General features: G+C 48.6%; 4 protein-coding genes across 6 annotated transcripts in view; all 4 read right to left on the reverse strand.

Moving 5' to 3' along the window:
- On the reverse strand, positions 1-8,108 carry LOC115248284 (leukocyte elastase inhibitor-like). 2 transcript variants are annotated; one of them, XM_029831871.1, is made up of 9 exons: positions 8,045-8,108; positions 2,661-2,842; positions 2,025-2,165; positions 1,770-1,887; positions 1,558-1,700; positions 960-1,037; positions 677-766; positions 424-604; positions 1-338 (listed from the first exon to the last, which is right to left on the reverse strand). In XM_029831871.1, exons 2-9 carry the CDS (start codon positions 2,835-2,837, stop codon positions 112-114), a joined length of 1,155 nt encoding a protein of 384 aa, XP_029687731.1. In that variant the 5' UTR covers positions 2,838-2,842; positions 8,045-8,108; the 3' UTR covers positions 1-111. The 2 variants fall into 2 exon arrangements, with proteins under 2 accessions (XP_029687731.1, XP_029687730.1); XM_029831870.1 differs by lacking the exon at positions 8,045-8,108 and adding an exon at positions 2,991-3,138.
- LOC115248335 (leukocyte elastase inhibitor-like) overlaps positions 3,625-17,930 on the reverse strand; it is a 15,270-nt gene continuing 964 nt past the window's right edge. Inside the window, exons 3-11 of the mRNA XM_029831977.1 lie at positions 17,755-17,840; positions 17,186-17,326; positions 16,931-17,048; positions 16,719-16,861; positions 16,123-16,200; positions 15,839-15,928; positions 15,586-15,766; positions 15,182-15,500; positions 3,625-3,845 (exon numbers count right to left, since the gene is read on the reverse strand). Of these exons, the coding sequence (XP_029687837.1) occupies positions 15,274-15,500; positions 15,586-15,766; positions 15,839-15,928; positions 16,123-16,200; positions 16,719-16,861; positions 16,931-17,048; positions 17,186-17,326; positions 17,755-17,840 (1,064 nt within the window). The 3' untranslated portion in view covers positions 3,625-3,845; positions 15,182-15,273. The remainder of the gene's footprint in view (positions 3,846-15,181; positions 15,501-15,585; positions 15,767-15,838; positions 15,929-16,122; positions 16,201-16,718; positions 16,862-16,930; positions 17,049-17,185; positions 17,327-17,754; positions 17,841-17,930) is intronic.
- LOC115248282 (leukocyte elastase inhibitor-like) lies at positions 3,645-8,187 on the reverse strand. Of its 2 annotated transcripts, XM_029831865.1 has the most exons (10): positions 8,045-8,187; positions 7,574-7,755; positions 6,420-6,515; positions 5,850-5,990; positions 5,595-5,712; positions 5,383-5,525; positions 4,786-4,863; positions 4,503-4,592; positions 4,250-4,430; positions 3,645-4,164 (listed from the first exon to the last, which is right to left on the reverse strand). In XM_029831865.1, exons 2-10 carry the CDS (start codon positions 7,748-7,750, stop codon positions 3,938-3,940), a joined length of 1,251 nt encoding a protein of 416 aa, XP_029687725.1. In that variant the 5' UTR covers positions 7,751-7,755; positions 8,045-8,187; the 3' UTR covers positions 3,645-3,937. The 2 variants fall into 2 exon arrangements, with proteins under 2 accessions (XP_029687725.1, XP_029687726.1); XM_029831866.1 differs by lacking the exon at positions 6,420-6,515 and having other exon boundaries at positions 3,891-4,164.
- Positions 15,187-17,930, reverse strand: part of LOC115248287 (leukocyte elastase inhibitor-like) — a 19,616-nt gene continuing 16,872 nt past the window's right edge. Inside the window, exon 10 of the mRNA XM_029831883.1 lies at positions 15,187-15,232. The gene's annotated coding sequence lies outside the window, so the exon portion shown is untranslated. The remainder of the gene's footprint in view (positions 15,233-17,930) is intronic.

Genomic DNA, 17,930 nt, shown 5'->3' on the forward strand with positions numbered 1-17,930 from the left:
CACAAAGACAAAGACGTATTTACTGAAGCATGATAACAGGAATGGAGTCTGCAGATAAAGCAGATAAAACCTCTGCACAGGTGGTTCACCACCATCCTCAAGGTTCAGTGGTCACTCAGGAGAGCAATATCTACCAGCAAACAGAATGTTCCTGGAGGGGTTGTGTCTGATGAAGAAGAGGAAAGGATGGTCTGCATAGAAATTCTGAGGGAATACTGCACAGTGCAAAGTGAAGACAGCACCAGTGGCAGCAGCAGCCTCAGTTCCCTCCTCATTGACTTCCACAAAAGCTTTGTGAATCACTTCTGACAGGACCAGGTCATTGGCTGGAGACATGCCTGTCAGTCAGAGGGAAAGAGAATATTTCCCATTAATATGATGGCTTGTCTCTTCTGAAAAGGCTCTTTGGAGAAAGTCTCCTACCAGAGAAGTCGCTCGCAGCTTCATTAAAGGCATCCACCATGCCCATGCTGACCAGGATGTTCTTCATGTTACATTTCTCCTCCATCTTGAACCGTGGCAGACCCACCTGGACTTCTACCTCCTTCATCATTTCTGGACGAGTCCACTCCATGAAGTTGTCATAGGTCAGCAGCTTCTCCAGCTGAGAGTGGACATGAATCATTTATCCATTAAGCTTAACTTTTATGTCCAACAGAACGCTTGAGTGTCCCACCTTCTCAAGGCCTGTGGTGCTGTCCTCCATTTGATTGGGGAGAAAGATCAGCATACTGAGCTCCTTTCCAACATAAGGCAGCTCCAGGACCTGTCCAGGGGACAGAGAAAACCTTAAATCTGCTCAGTTTGTGTCCTACAGACAACAAACACTCTCTGTCAATATGTGAAAGATACAGTTATAACCAGAATCTTATACATTCAATTATTGAAAACCTGCTTAACTTCCTCTACTAACAAATCATTTTACTGTATTTATTGACAGTTTTTTCTGAATTGCCTACCTGACAGGTGGCCTCAGGGATAAATGTAAAGGGGAACTTGGATGACTGGTGCATCATTTTCACCGGCTTGGAGGAGTTCTGTAGAAAAGAGCGTGTAAGAAAAGAAAAACCCAGTAAAATACATTTGTGCTTATAACATGACAAAATGTGGGCACTCTATTACCCCCAAGCAATTAAGAGGAAAAGTTTTAATTTTCGGGAAATGTAACCGATTGTGGAATAAAATATCATGTGACAACTTTATCAATCCTGTCTTGTGTCATTACCGAGTATCATGAATACACAACAGCAGAACAGAACCATCTCCACACCCAACACAACAGAAATATTAGGAGGAAGACATCTGGATTATTGCTGTTGCTGCTATCATCACATGAAGGAATATTAAACTTAGATTTGGTATCACTGCAGAAGTGGATGAATTACATGTAACAGTTGTGAGTCTTGTAACACAAACTGGAAAAGTAAAGGTGCCTGAATCAAACAAGTCTGAAACATTTGCTCTTTTATTGGCAAATAACCACAGATTAAATACTGTACTTGTGCCTGACTGCTGTTTCAGTCCACACAGCTGTTGGCACTACTTGAACACGGTTACCTTGGAGATGTGAAATGTTGCATCTCTGGTGGCTTTTTCCTTGAACTGCTTGTCCCAGTTGCCTTTGAAGTAGATGGCGTTGACCAGCACCAACCTGGTGTCACCGGTCACAATCCCCTTTGCCAGAAGATCCTTAATTTTACCTACAGGAGAGTTTGAGGATGTTTTATATTTGTAGCGTGACTCAGATATACGAGAGTGCATAAACCCACCCTCTGTTTGTTTCTCCACCCAGCTGTTGATGTTGCTGCGTGACGTCTCTGCTGCAGCACGGAAATCCACAGACTCCAGCTCTGCTCTGTAGTGCTTCTTGGTGCTTCCTAAGAAATCCTGGAAGCACCAAAACAGTTACACTTTCTATCAAACAAGAGCATTCTCTTCTTCAATACCTCTGCAGCCAATCAGCTGCCTGGTTGTGCTCCATCATCCACACAATAAACTACAGCCTTTCAGGCTGCCCCACACACCTCAACAAACTGGTAGGACTGTTCCCCGTACAGTCTGTTGGCAACGCTGAGGGCGTACGGAGCATTTTCCTTGTGGAGCTCGTTCAGCAGCTGGCTGAAGCTGACGTGGACGTCGTCCTCCAGACCTTTCGTTTTCAAGCTCTGTGGAGACACACAGTCCCATCAACACATAATCTTGAAAATGTTTTAATATGAATGTAGAATTGTTCAAATAACTGAATCCCCAACAACTGTTTGGTTCCATATCCAGTTTAGAGCAACAAGTGATGAAGAACAGAAGTCAATTTCCCTTTAAATCCTCAGACCGATCATCCAGTTTACTGTATTCTGCACAAGCAAAAATCACATGTCACAACAGTAGCTTGCAGAGCGTGGGGGGGGGGGGGGGGGGGGGGGGGGGCGAGGCCTCCCTCACTCAGGTGACATGTTCAGTCAGGAATCTGCCAGAAGTCACACCTCACCCACCACAGAGACCTGCTCTGCCTCTGCAACGCCTTCATTTGCAGCACACAGATGTCCTAAGGTGTGGCGTCACTTTAGCATTTGAGCATAAGAAAGCCCCAGGTTTGACCCTGTGTGGTAACCTGGATTGCTGCTGCTAGTTTTGTCCACAGCTGCAGGGTTTGAGTGGTGTACCTCTGACATCTGTGCAGCCGTGTTGCCTCGGGCCCCCAGCAGCACCATAGCCAGAGCTGAGGAGATGCTGAAGGGAGAGTAGAAGATGTTTGCAGTGGTGTCATTATCACTCAGCTTTCTGAACAGAGCCAGGGAGAAGGAGGTGTTGGCCTTGCAGAGAGGAGATGGTGCTGCCATATTTCCTGAACACAAAGGGAGTGTCCATTAGTTGTTCTACGAAATGAAGGCACAAGAATTCCTACGAACTAAACAGGCTCGACCACTGGAGAAACAGAGAATATATCGCTTTCAGTAGAAACTGTCCTGTAAGTTTCCAAATCACCAACTTACCTGTACTTGTCTGCAGGAGGATGAGGAGTGTTCTGCTACTGAACCGTGTCAGGAAGACGCGGCGTCACTTTAGTTTTTTCCCAGGGATGCGACTTTTGAAGTGGGCGTGGTCGGATCGATGACGTCTCCCGTCATGGCGGTAGATTTTAAAAAAGAAGAAGAAAAAGACGTAGAAGGAGAAGAAGAAAACACTGGCGGGCGCTATCTTGATTTTACCCAGCATCCTTTGCTTTATTAGCAGACAGCCGCTGTGTATAGCAGAATTTTTATAACATCAAGATATTTCATTTGCCACCTGGCCACAATTTCATGTTATTCCTGCTCTGTTTATGTCCACAACTATTGTCAATGACTAAACTACGGAAGCCGAGGCGGTCCGAAAATACCTTTTCGATATGCAATCAATGAATCGACATTGAAATAAACGTCAAGCGTTTATTTTGTTAATTTTTAAGTGTGGTGTTAAATAACAATATCACTTTTTATTTTATTAACATTATTTACCCAATCATAAAACACATTACAAACAGGAAAAAAATAATCGTAGCAGGCTGATCTCACCAGCTGCTCTCACCTGGGATCCAGCCGAACACCTGCGACGCTCTAGATGCATCTCATCACACAATAGCCTGTAGAAGCTTTTCCATGTCTTTATTTTTAGGTTTAAAGGCCGTGTTACACATCTGTGATTATTACAAACCCTTGAAATAATGTTAGCAAGTCAATAAAAGGACTGACTTTTATTGGCAGAGGCACACCAGATGTAAATTAAATGAATTTGTTTCTCAATATCAGTGCAAAATGCCAGTAGTGCAACAATCAAAAGGTCCAGAAGGCACAAAGACAAAGACATATTTACTGAAGCATGATAACAGGAATGGAGTCTGCAGATAAAGCAGATAAAACCTCTGCACAGGTGGTTCACCACCATCCTCAAGGTTCAGTGGTCACTCAGGAGAGCAATATCTACCAGCAAACAGAATGTTCCTGGAGGGGTTGTGTCTGATGAAGAAGAGGAAAGGATGGTCTGCATAGAATCTCTCAGAGTGTCTTGCACTGCGGAGATTCATGACAGCACCAGTGGCAGCAGCAGCCTCAGTTCCCTCCTCATTGACTTCCACAAAAGCTTTGTGAATCACTTCTGACAGGACCAGGTCATTGGCTGGAGACATGCCTGTCAGTCAGAGGGAAAGAGAATATTTCACATTAATATGATGGCTTGTCTCTTCTGAAAAGGCTCTTTGGAGAAAGTCTCCTACCAGAGAAGTCGCTCGCGGCTACATCAAAGGCATCCACCATGCCCATGCTGACCAGGATGTTCTTCATGTTACATTTCTCCTCCATCTTGAACCGTGGCAGACCCACCTGGACTTCGACTACATCCATCATGTCTGGACGAGTCCACTCCATGAAGTTGTCATAGGTCAGCAGCTTCTCCAGCTGAGAGTGGACATGAATCATTTATCCATTAAGCTTAACTTTTATGTCCAACAGAACGCTTGAGTGTCCCACCTTCTCAAGGCCTGTGGTGCTGTCCTCCATTTGATTGGGGAGAAAGATCAGCATACTGAGCTCCTTTCCAACATAAGGCAGCTCCAGGACCTGTCCAGGGGACAGAGAAAACCTTAAATCTGCTCAGTTTGTGTCCTAAAGACAACAAACACTCTCTGTCAATATGTGAAAGATACAGTTATAACCAGAATCTTATACATTCAATTATTGAAAACCTGCTTAACTTCCTCTACTAACAAATCATTTTACTGTATTTATTGACAGTTTTTTCTGAATTGCCTACCTGACAGGTGGCCTCAGGGATAAATGTAAAGGGGAACTTGGATGACTGGTGCATCATTTTCACCGGCTTGGAGGAGTTCTGTAGAAAAGAGCGTGTAAGAAAGAAAAACCCAGTAAAATACATTTGTGCTTATAACATGACAAAATGTGGGCACTCTATTACCCCCAAGCAATTAAGAGGAAAAGTTTTAATTTTCGGGAAATGTAACCGATTGTGGAATAAAATATCATGTGACAACTTTATCAATCCTGTCTTGTGTCATTACCGAGTATCATGAATACACAACAGCAGAACAGAACCATCTCCACACCCAACACAACAGAAATATTAGGAGGAAGACATCTGGATTATTGCTGTTGCTGCTATCATCACATGAAGGAATATTAAATTTAGATTTGGTATCACTGCAGAAGTGGATGAATTACATGTAACAGTTGTGAGTCTTGTAACACAAACTGGAAAAGTAAAGGTGCCTGAATCAAACAAGTCTGAAACATTTGCTCTTTTATTGGCAAATAACCACAGATTAAATACTGTACTTGTGCCTGACTGCTGTTTCAGTCCACACAGCTGTTGGCACTACTTGAACACGGTTACCTTGGAGATGTGAAATGTTGCATCTCTGGTGGCTTTTTCCTTGAACTGCTTGTCCCAGTTGCCTTTGAAGTAGATGGCGTTGACCAGCACCAACCTGGTGTCACCGGTCACAATCCCCTTTGCCAGAAGATCCTTAATTTTACCTACAGGAGAGTTTGAGGATGTTTTATATTTGTAGCGTGACTCAGATATACGAGAGTGCATAAACCCACCCTCTGTTTGTTTCTCCACCCAGCTGTTGATGTTGCTGCGTGACGTCTCTGCTGCAGCACGGAAATCCACAGACTCCAGCTCTGCTCTGTAGTGCTTCTTGGTGCTTCCTAAGAAATCCTGGAAGCACCAAAACAGTTACACTTTCTATCAAACAAGAGCATTCTCTTCTTCAATACCTCTGCAGCCAATCAGCTGCCTGGTTGTGCTCCATCATCCACACAATAAACTACAGCCTTTCAGGCTGCCCCACACACCTCAACAAACTGGTAGGACTGTTCCCCGTACAGTCTGTTGGCAACGCTGAGGGCGTACGGAGCATTTTCCTTGTGGAGCTCGTTCAGCAGCTGGCTGAAGCTGACGTGGACGTCGTCCTCCAGACCTTTCGTTTTCAAGCTCTGTGGAGACAACAAGACAGTGCGATTAGTGACTATTTAATTATGTTACACCTCATAGCGATGGACGCCTTTATGCAGGAGAATCAACATTTGCATTGTTTAAACACCAATTTTTAGACACACCATCCGAACATGGGCTGAATTCCCAAGAGCTGCTATAAAGTGGAAGAAAACTACAAAAGCCAGGTGGACTTTCCTCTCCCCCTAACCTGTCCACCTTCAGTCAACAGAACTGAAGAACCAGGGTTCTGTCTTCTGTTGCTGTTTTCTTCCATATCCAGGTTGGAACAGCAAGAGAAAAGCCAAATTTCCCTTTGAATTCTCACATTCAGAGGAGTCCCCACACCAGAAAGCATCACCCAGGCCGTTAGTGCCAATAAAGAAGCATTCCAGTTAGTAAACCACATCTTAGTTGGTGTCTTTTACCACCTTCAGAAAGTCTGGCAGCCTCATTTGTTGTTGTTGCTGCTGTTGTTGTTGTTGCTCTGCATCTTTTGGCATCTCTGCCTCAGTGAAGTAGAGGACCTATAAAGGCAACTGGTGTTTTGTCATATTTAACAAAACAGAATCTTCTTCTTGTTGTACAGGTATTAGATGATAAATGAAGCTCAATGAATTGTCTTTGAATAGGATATTACCCACCACATCATAAAATGTTGTAACAATGACCGTTATATCACAAAGTATGTAGCCGCTATGGAGCTTCCTAAAGATTTCCATTGACAATGAGGGCTGTCAAGCTGTGGGAGTGGAACCACACCCAATCTTTGACTGTACTCTATATTGATTACGTCACAACTCAAGCTAAGAACTTTGACCGACTGAAGTCACTGAGGTCCAGAGTTTTTAAATGGGTTTTTTTTGCAACTGAAAAAAATTGGCTATTCTTAAAGAATGAACAGCCAATTTCTATTATCTGTCCCAAGGAGCTAATACTGATTAACAGAGACACATCTGTAATCATGAAAGTCATTTGCAACTTCATGTTAAGATATTGCTGAGATCACAGATCTTCAGTATTTCTCTAGAAGCTGCTTAAAGATCAAGTTATACCAAACCAGTTCACACAACTGGATGTTCTGGTGATTACCTGCTACAATACCACCCACTGTCACACACCCACTGCAAGGCTGAACCCTTCAAGGAGAGTTCACCATTAGAACATGCTCAAAATTCCATTAAAACAGGTCTGGTGAAAGCTCCTCGCTGTCCGTGACATGATCGCAGCGCCAGATGATAATCCAGCTGCATCAGGTGGCTGAGACCGATCATCTAGTTTACTGTATTCTGCACAAGCAAAAATCACATGTCACAACAGTAGCTTGCAGAGCGTGGGGTGGGGGGGAGCGAGGCCTCCCTCATTCTGGTGACATGTTCAGCCAGGAATCTGCCAGAAGCCACACCTCACCCACCACAGAGACCTGCTCTGCCTCTGCAACGCCTTCATTTGCAGCACACAGATGTCCTAAGGTGTGGCGTCACTTTAGCATTTGAGCATAAGAAAGCCCCAGGTTTGACCCTGTGTGGTAACCTGGATTGCTGCTGCTAGTTTTGTCCACAGCTGCAGGGTTTGAGTGGTGTACCTCTGACATCTGTGCAGCCGTGTTGCCTCGGGCCCCCAGCAGCACCATAGCCAGAGCTGAGGAGATGCTGAAGGGAGAGTAGAAGATGTTTGCAGTGGTGTCATGATCACTCAGCTTTCTGAACAGAGCCAGGGAGAAGGAGGTGTTGGCCTTGCAGAGAGGAGATGGTGCTGCCATATTTCCTAAAAACAAGCGTGTTGTCAGTCTGACTTTAGTTGGACAAAATTCCCGAAGAAACAGAAATGAAGCAATAATCAAAAACTAACCGTACTAAAAGTGTTACAATATGATCATTCACGTGTACATAAACTATTCAACTAGAAGTTGTTCTGCTAAATGAAGTAAAAACACGACACGGCAAATGCAGAACTACTGCAGACTAAACTTTGTTGACTCTGGAACATCGAAGCTGCAGAAGAATCGATTTCAAAATCTGAAGTTTAGCGTGTCGGGTAAATGTCTTCAAATCACCTGCAGTATTTGGACCTTCTTGTCTTCAGGAGGACGAGGAGTGTTTGACTGCTGAACCTTGACAGGAAGACTTTTAAAGGCGATGTCACTCTTGTATGTGAGCAAAGGGGCGAGTCGGTTCCGTGACGTCACCTGTCATACTTCTGCTTTTAAATATTTTAGCAACAATAACATTCGAAAACACAGCTTTTAACCAGAGGTATAATACAAAATACACATAGAAAGAGAAGGAAAATAAATAAATAACAAAAAATCCAATTAATTTAAAAAAAAAAAGAACTTTTCCTCGTCTCTTCTTCTTCGTCGTCTTTTTCTTCTTCTTCGTCGTCTTTTTCTTCTTCTTCGTTCTTCCTCTTCTTCTGTCAACAAAGGCGCATTTCCGCCACCGACCAGGCTGGAGGGTGAATCAGGAAATGGTCGAAAAAGGAGGGAACAAGCAGAACCCTGAACTAGATTTTCTCCTTCAACAAAAACTTAATAAATGCGTGTAATAATTTTCCACCCCTTAAAGTACATTCTATATGTTCAAATTTAAGCTATTATTCTTTCCTCTCCTCATATCTCTCCATTAATCACATGATTACCAGTGTCTGAGTGATCAGCATTTTTGGATTTGCCAGTGTGATATCTTCTTATTCGAGACAGCATACTATTTAGTCTGCTATGCAATAACTTGAGACAGGTGACGACTGACTCCGACCCACATTTTTATTTACTTTTACTTATTACTGCCACATGCGCTTATGTCTTGCATGAAAAGGATCTCAGTAGAGTAAATAGAGTAACCTAACAACATTAATATTCAATCAACAGCTAACCGTTTCTCATCAAAAATTAGTTTGCCTGAGACATCGTCGGCCCCAGGCAGAGGGATCCCTCAGCTGGGGCTCTCCTTCAGGTTTGCTCTTTTCCCTAAAATAATTAAAAAAAAAAAAAAGAAAAGTTTTTCCTCATCTGCTGAGGGGTCTAAGGACAGAGGAAGTCAAAACTCTGCAGATTCTAAAGCACTCGGAGTCAACAATAAAATGATTTTGGGCTCTGAATAAATTTGATTTGCCAAATGAAGCACCTTCATGCTTCATTTTCATGAATATGTTGTGACCTTCCTCATCCTCATATTGTCACTTTCCTCATAAATTGAACTCTTTGTAGGCCACTTGTTACGCTCGAGAGGACTGGCGGTCAAGTGTGGCGGAACCCCAAAGAAGGCAGACAGACACGGGAATTAAAAAGTAAACTCTGAAGGTTTAATGAAGCAAAAAAAACCAGGAGGGAAGAAACAAAATGAGAGAGGCCGAGACAAACTATAGGTGCGTGATGCGGCAGACGAACCAAGTTCGAGATCCAGGGGCGAGAGTCCAAATGTCCAGAGGATAGGAGAAATCCGTCCGAGGAAGGGGAAGAGGAAGAGGTCAGAGGAAGAGGGGCTAGGAAGGTTGCAGAGGAGTCTCTGGAAGACGCAGGGAGACGCAGGGAGTCGCTGGGGAGCCTGGAGAGATGCTGGGTCCACGGGACGTGTTGCCAAAAACATCAGTAAGATCAAGCACAGGCCTGAGTGCATAGGGGCCTTTTATGGGTGCAGAGTCGTTTGGGCGGATTGGGTGCAGCTGCAGGAGAGGGCCCAGGTGGTGGTGGTTGAGCTGATTGCCCAGGAGGAGGTGGGGCCAGAGTAGGAGTCACAACAGTACCCCCCCCCTTACGGGAGGCACCGGACGACCGCCCAGGAGCATCCGGGTGCTCCCGGTAGAAGTCTTCGAGGAGGGAGGGGTCAGCGAGATAGGATGGGGGCACCCAGCTCCGGTCTTCGGGGCTGTAACCCACCCAATCCACCAGGTACTGGAAGCCCCTTCCCCGTCGGCGGACCGCCAGCAGCTTGTTAACGCTCCACACCGGCTCTCCGTCCGACAGGACCTGTGGGGGAGGTGGAGTCGGAGCAGGAGGGGACAGGGGGCTGGTGGAGAAGGGTTTAATGAGCGAGACGTGGAAGACCGGGTGAACCTTGAGGGCGGCAGGGAGATCCAAACGGACTGCAGAGGGGTTGACGATGCTGCAGATGGTGTATGGACCAATGTAGCGGGGGTTCAGCTTTCTGGAGGAAGTCTGCGAGGTCTGGAGGGGCAGGTCCCGGGCCAACAGCCAGACCTTCTGGCCAGGCCGGTAAGCAGGGGCCGGCCTCCTTCGCCGGTTGGCCGAACGCCGGGACTGCTCAGTGGCCCGCAAGATGGCTTTGCGGGCAGTCTTCCAGATGCGCCTACATCGGCGGAGATGGGCCCTGGTAGACGGCACTGCGATCTCCAGCTCCTGCTGGGGGAACAGAGGGGGTTGGTAGCCCAGGAAACATTGAAAGGGGGACATACCAGTAGCAGAGCTCTCCATGGTGTTGAGGGAGTATTCCACCCACGGCAGGAACTTGGACCAGGAGGCAGGATTGCTGGTGGTCACGCAGCGCAGGGCCGCCTCCAAAGCCTGGTTGGCCCGTTCGGCTTGTCCGTTGGACTGGGGGTGGTACCCAGAGGACAGGCTGACCGTGGCCCCAATCCCCTTGCAGAAGGCCTGCCACACCCTAGAAGTGAATTGGGGGCCACGGTCAGAGACCACGTCAAGGGGGATCCCATGGAGACGTACCACGTGGGAGACCAGGAGTTCAGCTGTTTCTGCAGCAGAAGGGAGTTTGGGGAGGGCGACAAAGTGGACCCCCTTGGAGAAGCGGTCCACAATGGTCAGGATGGTGTCGTTCCCCTGCGAGACGGGGAGGCCCGTCACAAAATCCAGGGCTACGTGAGACCAGGGTCGACTGGGGACGGGAAGGGGGTGCAGAAGGCCTGCTGGCGAGCGATGGGAGGCCTTGCTGCGGGCACAGACCGTACAGGCGCCCACAAACTCCCGAACATCCTCTTGGAGGTTGGGCCACCAGAAGCGCCGCTGCACAAACTCCGCCGTCCGACGCACGCCCGGATGGCAGGCGAAACAACTGGAGTGGCCCCACTCTAGCACCTGCGGCCGGACGGAGGAAGGCACGAACATTCGGCCCTGAGGCCCGTTCCCAGGATCTGGCTCGTCTCTCTGGGCTTGCTCGACGGCCGTCTCGATCGGCCAGGAGATGACCCCTATGACCCGGGCCGGGGGAACGATGGTGTCAGGGTCCCTGGGGGCGCCGGGGAATTCCTCCGGAAACTGGCGGGAGAGGGCATCAGCCCGGATATTCTTGGAACCAGGACGGAAAGTGAGGGTGAAATCAAACCGACTGAAGAAGAGAGCCCAGCGGCCCTGTCTGGGATTGAGTCTCTTGGCCGTTCTCACATAGGTCAAGTTCTTATGGTCCGACCACACAAGGAACGGGTGCTTTGCTCCCTCCAGCCAGTGTCTCCACTCCACCAAGGCTCCATAGACCGCCAGAAGTTCCCTGTTGCCCACATCGTAATTTCGTTCAGCCGGATCAAAACGGCGGGAAAAGTAGGCACATGGGTGAATCTTCTGGTCTGCCTCGGACCGCTGGGAGAGGACTGCCCCGATGCCCGCGTCCGAAGCATCGACCTCGACGAACTGCCGAGCGGGGTCTGGATGGGCGAGCACCGGAGCCGTCGTGAACCTGTCCTTGAGGGCCGAGAAGGCGGTCTCAGCCTCCGGTGTCCAGGTGAAAGGGCGCGAGGTGGAGGTGAGAGCGGAGAGAGGGGCAGCCACTTGACTGAACCCTTTGATGAACCGCCGGATGAACCCGGCGAACCCAAGGAACCGGCGAAGCTGAGTGCGGTCGGTGGGGCGTGGCCACTCCACCACAGCCTGGATCTTGGCCGGATCTGCGCGCACCCGCCCCTCCTCCACGATGTAGCCGAGGTACCCCACTGAGGCGGAGTGGAAGACGCACTTCTCGGCTTTGATGAATAGTCGGTTCTCCAAAAGCCGTTGTAGGACCAGGCGAACATGCTGGTGGTGCTCCTCCATGGTGCGGGAGAAGATCAAGATGTCGTCCAAGTAGACCACCACAAAGACGTTGATCATGTCCCGGAGCACATCGTTGACCAACTCCTGGAAGACGGCGGGGGCGTTGGAGAGGCCGAAGGGCATGACCAGGTATTCGAAGTGCCCGAGGTGTGTGTTGAAGGCGGTCTTCCATTCGTCCCCTTTCCTGATCCGCACCAAGTGGTAAGCGTTGCGGAGGTCTAACTTAGTGAACACCCGGGCATGAGTGAGAGGCTCGAACGTGGAACTCATAAGGGGAAGAGGGTACTTGTTCTTAACGGTGATGTTGTTAAGTTTGCGGAAGTCGATGCAGGGCCTCAGGCCGCCATCCTTCTTGGCTACAAAGAAGAAACCTGCAGCTAAGGGGGATGACGATGGTCTTATGATCCCAGAGGCAAGGGATTCAGTGATGTAGTTGCGCATCACCTTCTCTGGGATGGAGAGATTGTAAAGTCGACCCGTGGGGTAGGGAGCCCCGGGGAGGAGGTCGATGGGGCAATCATAGGGCCGGTGAGGGGGAAGGGACAGAGCATTGTCCTTACTGAACACTGGGGCTAAATCATTGTAGATAGGGGGAACACCAGTGAGATCCGGGGGAGTGAGCGCGGGCCTGGGATTACTGGATGGAGAGGGGGCGGAGCGAAGGCAGTTGGCATGACAGGCCACGCTCCACCCCAGGATCCGACCCGAAGTCCATGAGATGTGGGGGTCGTGCCTTTCCAACCACGGTCTTCCTAACACGAGTGGAGCGGTGGGGGCGTGCAAAACCAGGAAAGGTGTACTCTCTATGTGATTACCCGAGAGTGTTAGGGTGAGTGGGATGGTGCGATGCGTGATGTTACCCAGAGAGCGGCCATCGATCGCCTGGGGGGACAGGGAGCGATCGAGAGGAACCAGGGGAATGCCAGCTTGACGCGCGAGAGAAAAGTCCATCAGGGACTCATCAGCCCCAGAGTCAATGAGAACACTCACCGGAATAGACTCCTTATCCCAGGAGAGGGTTGCGGGGAAGAGGCGGTTGTGTTGCTCGGTGGGTTGGGGAATCACAGCTCGGCTCACCAGTACTCCCCCTACTGGTGAGCAGGCCCTTTTGGTCGGACGGGGCAGGCTTGGATGAAGTGGCCGTTGTTTCCGCAGTACAGGCACAACTGGTCTCGGAGTCTTTGCTCCCGCTCCTGCCGTGAGAGACGGGACCGGCCGATCTGCATGGGTTCCTCTCCGACTCTGGGGGAGGAGTGAGCTGGGGATTGCAAGAGGATGTGAGGAGGCGGGGCGGCAGTGCTGGTAAGGGAGAAGTCAGGGACAGAGGAAGTGCGGTGGGAGAGTTGGCGGGTAGAACCGCCCGCACGTTGGGCGCGCTCCTGGCGGCGCTCCCGTAGTCGTTCATCCATCTGGAGCGAGAGGGTGATCAGCTCGTTGAGTGACGAGGGGCGGTCTCTCACAATCAGGTCCTTGATTGCCTCACTCAGGCCCCGTCGATAGACGCTACGGAGCGCGGTCTCGCCCCAGCGGCTCTCTGCAGCCAGGATGCGGAACTCAAGGGTGTACTCCGCAACTGACCGTGACCCCTGCTGGAGAGCGAGCAGACGACTCGCGGCGTCTTCACCGTAGGTGGGGTGCTCGAACACAGCCTTGAACTCCCGTCGAAAGGCGCTGTAGTCTGAGGAGAGGCGGGGGTCCAGGTCGATGGCAGCTATGGCCCAGCTCAATGCCTTGTCGGCCAGGAGGGAGGTTATAAATCCAACCTTGGCCTCGTCGGAAACAAATCTGGAGGGCTGATGGCGGAAGAGCAGCTCACATTGGTGGAGGAACCCCTTGCCCAGGTCGAAATCCCCGCCGAACACACGGGGGCTGGCAAGGTTGGGCTCGGCTCGGGGAGAAAGCGGGAGAGATGGTTCTGATGGAGCAGCCCCACCGGGGTCGCTGCCTAGCTTCTGAATAATGGAAGCCAAAACGGTTGCCATGGCGGACATCTGGTTGGAGAGGGCGGACAGGGTACTGGAGGTGGTCTGGGAGGAGCTCTGGAGCTCGGAAATCTCCCCCTGGAATGTGGGGAAGGCCTTGGTTAGCTCCGACTGAAGGGAGGAGAGCTGGGCAGAGTGGGCCTCCACTCTTCTTTCGAGGGGGGAGGGTAACGTGGGGGTCCTAGGGTCGCCCGGCTGCCCCGGGGTTCCACCTTGACTCATCTTGGCTTGATCTTTCTGTTACGCTCGAGAGGACTGGCGGTCAAGTGTGGCGGAACCCCAAAGAAGGCAGACAGACACGGGAATTAAAAAGTAAACTCTGAAGGTTTAATGAAGCAAAAAAAACCAGGAGGGAAGAAACAAAATGAGAGAGGCCGAGAAACTATAGGTGCGTGATGCGGCAGACGAACCAAGTTCGAGATCCAGGGGCGAGAGTCTGTGGGGGAGTCCAAATGTCCAGAGGATAGGAGAAATCCGTCCGAGGAAGGGGAAGAGGAAGAGGTCAGAGGAAGAGGGGCTAGGAAGGTTGCAGAGGAGTCTCTGGAAGACGCAGGGAGTCGCTGGGGAGCCTGGAGAGATGCTGGGTCCACGGGACGTGTTGCCAAAAACATCAGTAAGATCAAGCACAGGCCTGAGTGCATAGGGGCCTTTTATGGGTGCAGAGTCGTTTGGGCGGATTGGGTGCAGCTGCAGGAGAGGGCCCAGGTGGTGGTGGTTGAGCTGATTGCCCAGGAGGAGGTGGGGCCAGAGTAGGAGTCACAACACCACTATTATTTTACATTGAGTTTTGTTTTGTTCTCTCAGCACCTACTTCCATTCTTAAGTCACTATCACATCTTCCATTTTCTTTTGCCGTCTCCTTTCCATTCAGTCAGCTTCAGATTCAGGTTTCCACCTATATAAATGTCCAATTAAAGAGTCAGCATCACATTTGAAACTAAAGCTGTTTATGTTTGTGATTTCTGAACCTAATGCAAGGAACAAATAACAGTTTTGCACAGATCTAAAAGAGGAAAATAAATAGACACAGGCAGAATTTGATCATATCAGAGTGAAGACAGGTTTATTAAGGGTCAGGTTAAAAGTCTGTGTCACACATCAGCCTGTGATTATTACAACCCCTTGAAATAATGTTAGCAAGTCAATAAAAGGACTGACTTTGATTGACAGAGGGACACCAGATGTAAATTTTCGTATTGTCGTAAAGACGTATTTACTGAAGCATGATAACAGGAATGGAGTCTGCAGATAAAGCAGATAAAACCTCTGCACAGGTGGTTCACCACCATCCTAAAGGTTCAGTGGTCACTCAGGAGAGCAATATCTACCAGCAAACAGAATGTTCTTGGAGGGGTTGTGTCTGATGAAGAAGAGGAAAGGATGGTCTGCATAGAATCTCTCAGAGTGTCTTGCACTGTAGGAATTCGCAACAACACCAGTGGCAGCAGCAGCCTCAGTTCCCTCCTCATTGACTTCCACAAAAGCTTTGTGAATCACTTCTGACAGGACCAGGTCATTGGCTGGAGACATGCCTGTCAGTCAGAGGGAAAGAGAATATTTCACATTAATATGATGGCTTGTCTGTTCTGAAAAGGCTCTTTGGAGAAAGTCTCCTACCAGAGAAGTCGCTCGCGGCTACATCAAAGGCATCCACCATGCCCATGCTGACCAGGATGTTCTTCATGTTACATTTCTCCTCCATCTTGAACCGTGGCAGACCCACCTGGACTTCGACTACATCCATCGTGTCTGGACGAGTCCACTCCATGAAGTTGTCATAGGTCAGCAGCTTCTCCAGCTGAGAGTGGACATGAATCATTTATCCATAAAGCTTAACTTTTATGTCCAACAGAACGCTTGAGTGTCCCACCTTCTCAAGGCCTGTGGTGCTGTCCTCTATTTGTTTGGGGAGAAAGATCAGCATACTGAGCTCCTTTCCAACATAAGGCAGCTCCAGGACCTGTCCAGGGGACAGAGAAAACCTTAAATCTGCTCAGTTTGTGTCCTAAAGACAACAAACACTCTCTGTCAATATGTGAAAGATACAGTTATAACCAGAATCTTATACATTCAATTATTGAAAACCTGCTTAACTTCCTCTACTAGCAAATCATTTTACTGTATTTATTGACAGTTTTTTTCTGAATTGCCTACCTGACAGGTGGCCTCAGGGATAAATGTAAAGGGGAACTTGGATGACTGGTGCATCATTTTCACCGGCTTGGAGGAGTTCTGTAGAAAAGAGTGTGTAAGAAAAGAAAAACCCAGTAAAATACATTTGTGCTTATAACATGACAAAATGTGGGCACTCTATTACCCCCAAACAATTAAGAGGAAAAGTTTTAATTTTCGGGAAATGTAACCGATTGTGGAATAAAATATCATGTGACAACTTTATCAATCCTGTCTTGTGTCATTACCGAGTATCATTAATACACAACAGCAGGACAGAACCATCTCCACACCCAACACAACAGAAATATTAGGAGGAAGACATCTGGATTATTGCTGTTGCTGCTATCATCACATGAAGGAATATTAAACTTAGATTTGGTATCACTGCAGAAGTGGATGAATTACATGTAACAGTTGAGTGTTGTAACACAAACTGGAAAAGTAAAGGTGCCTGAATCAAACAAGTCTGAAACATTTGCTCTTTTATTGGCAAATAACCACAGATTAAATACTGTACTTGTGCCTGACTGCTGTTTCATTCCACACAGCTGGTGGCACTACTTGACCACGGTTACCTTGGAGATGTGAAATGTTGCATCTCTGGTGGCTTTTTCCTTGAACTGCTTGTCCCAGTTGCCTTTGAAGTAGATGGCGTTGACCAGCACCAACCTGGTGTCACCGGTCACAATCCCCTTTGCCAGAAGATCCTTAATTTTACCTACAGGAGAGTTTGAGGATGTTTTATATTTGTAGTGTGACTCAGATATACGAGAGTGCATAAACCCACCCTCTGTTTGTTTCTCCACCCAGCTGTTGATGTTGCTGCGTGACGTCTCTGCTGCAGCACGGAAATCCACAGACTCCAGCTCTGCTCTGTAGTGCTTCTTGGTGCTTCCTAAGAAATCCTGGAAGCACCAAAACAGTTACACTTTCTATCAAACAAGAGCATTCTCTTCTTCAATACCTCTGCAGCCAATCAGCTGCCTGGTTGTGCTCCATCATCCACACAATAAACTACAGCCTTTCAGGCTGCCCCACACACCTCAACAAACTGGTAGGACTGTTCCCCGTACAGTCTGTTGGCAACGCTGAGGGCGTACGGAGCATTTTCCTTGTGGAGCTCGTTCAGCAGCTGGCTGAAGCTGACGTGGACGTCGTCCTCCAGACCTTTAGTTTTCAAGCTCTGTGGAGACACACAGTCCCACCAACACATAACCTTGAAAATGTTTTAATATGAATGTAGAATTGTTCAAATAACTGAATCCCCAACAACTGTTTGGTTCCATATCCAGTTTAGAGCAACAAGTGATGAAGAACAGAAGTCAATTTCCCTTTAAATTTTCAGACCGATCATCCAGTTTATTGTATTCTGCACAAGCAAAAATCACATGTCACAACAGTAGCTTGCAGAGCGTGGGGTGGGGGGGCGAGGCCTCCCTCATTCAGGTGACATGTTCAGCCAGGAATCTGCCAGAAGTCACACCTCACCCACCACAGAGACCTGCTCTGCCTCTGCAACGCCTTCATTTGCAGCACACAGATGTCCTAAGGTGTGGCGTCACTTTAGCATTTGAGTATAAGAAAGCCCCAGGTTTGACCCTGTGTGGTAACCTGGATTGCTGCTGATAGTTTTGTCCACAGCTGCAGGGTTTGAGTGGTGTACCTCTGACATCTGTGCAGCCGTGTTGTCACAGCCCCTTTTCTCCAGTTCCCTCCTGTCCCAGTACTTTTCCACTGCCCTGCTCACACCACACCCTCTGATCACCACACCTGCTCTCAGTCACGGA

Source organism: Takifugu rubripes, unplaced genomic scaffold, assembly GCF_901000725.2.
Source record: "Takifugu rubripes unplaced genomic scaffold, fTakRub1.2, whole genome shotgun sequence".
NCBI classification, from domain to species: domain Eukaryota; kingdom Metazoa; phylum Chordata; class Actinopteri; order Tetraodontiformes; family Tetraodontidae; genus Takifugu; species Takifugu rubripes.

Excerpts from the sequence above, each read along its gene's own strand:
- LOC115248284 (XM_029831871.1), bottom strand. The coding sequence starts at position 2,837 with ATGGCAGCACCATCTCCTCTCTGCAAGGCCAACACCTCCTTCTCCCTG. Across the intron at positions 1,701-1,769 it reads GGTGGAGAAACAAACAGAGG|GTAAAATTAAGGATCTTCTG; the intron begins GTGGGTTTATGC and ends ACTCTCCTGTAG. Across the intron at positions 767-959 it reads TCCCTGAGGCCACCTGTCAG|GTCCTGGAGCTGCCTTATGT; the intron begins GTAGGCAATTCA and ends TCCCCTGGACAG.
- LOC115248282 (XM_029831865.1), bottom strand. The coding sequence starts at position 7,750 with ATGGCAGCACCATCTCCTCTCTGCAAGGCCAACACCTCCTTCTCCCTG. Across the intron at positions 5,991-6,419 it reads GGCTGCCAGACTTTCTGAAG|AGCTTGAAAACGAAAGGTCT; the intron begins GTGGTAAAAGAC and ends TTGTCTCCACAG. Across the intron at positions 5,526-5,594 it reads GGTGGAGAAACAAACAGAGG|GTAAAATTAAGGATCTTCTG; the intron begins GTGGGTTTATGC and ends ACTCTCCTGTAG.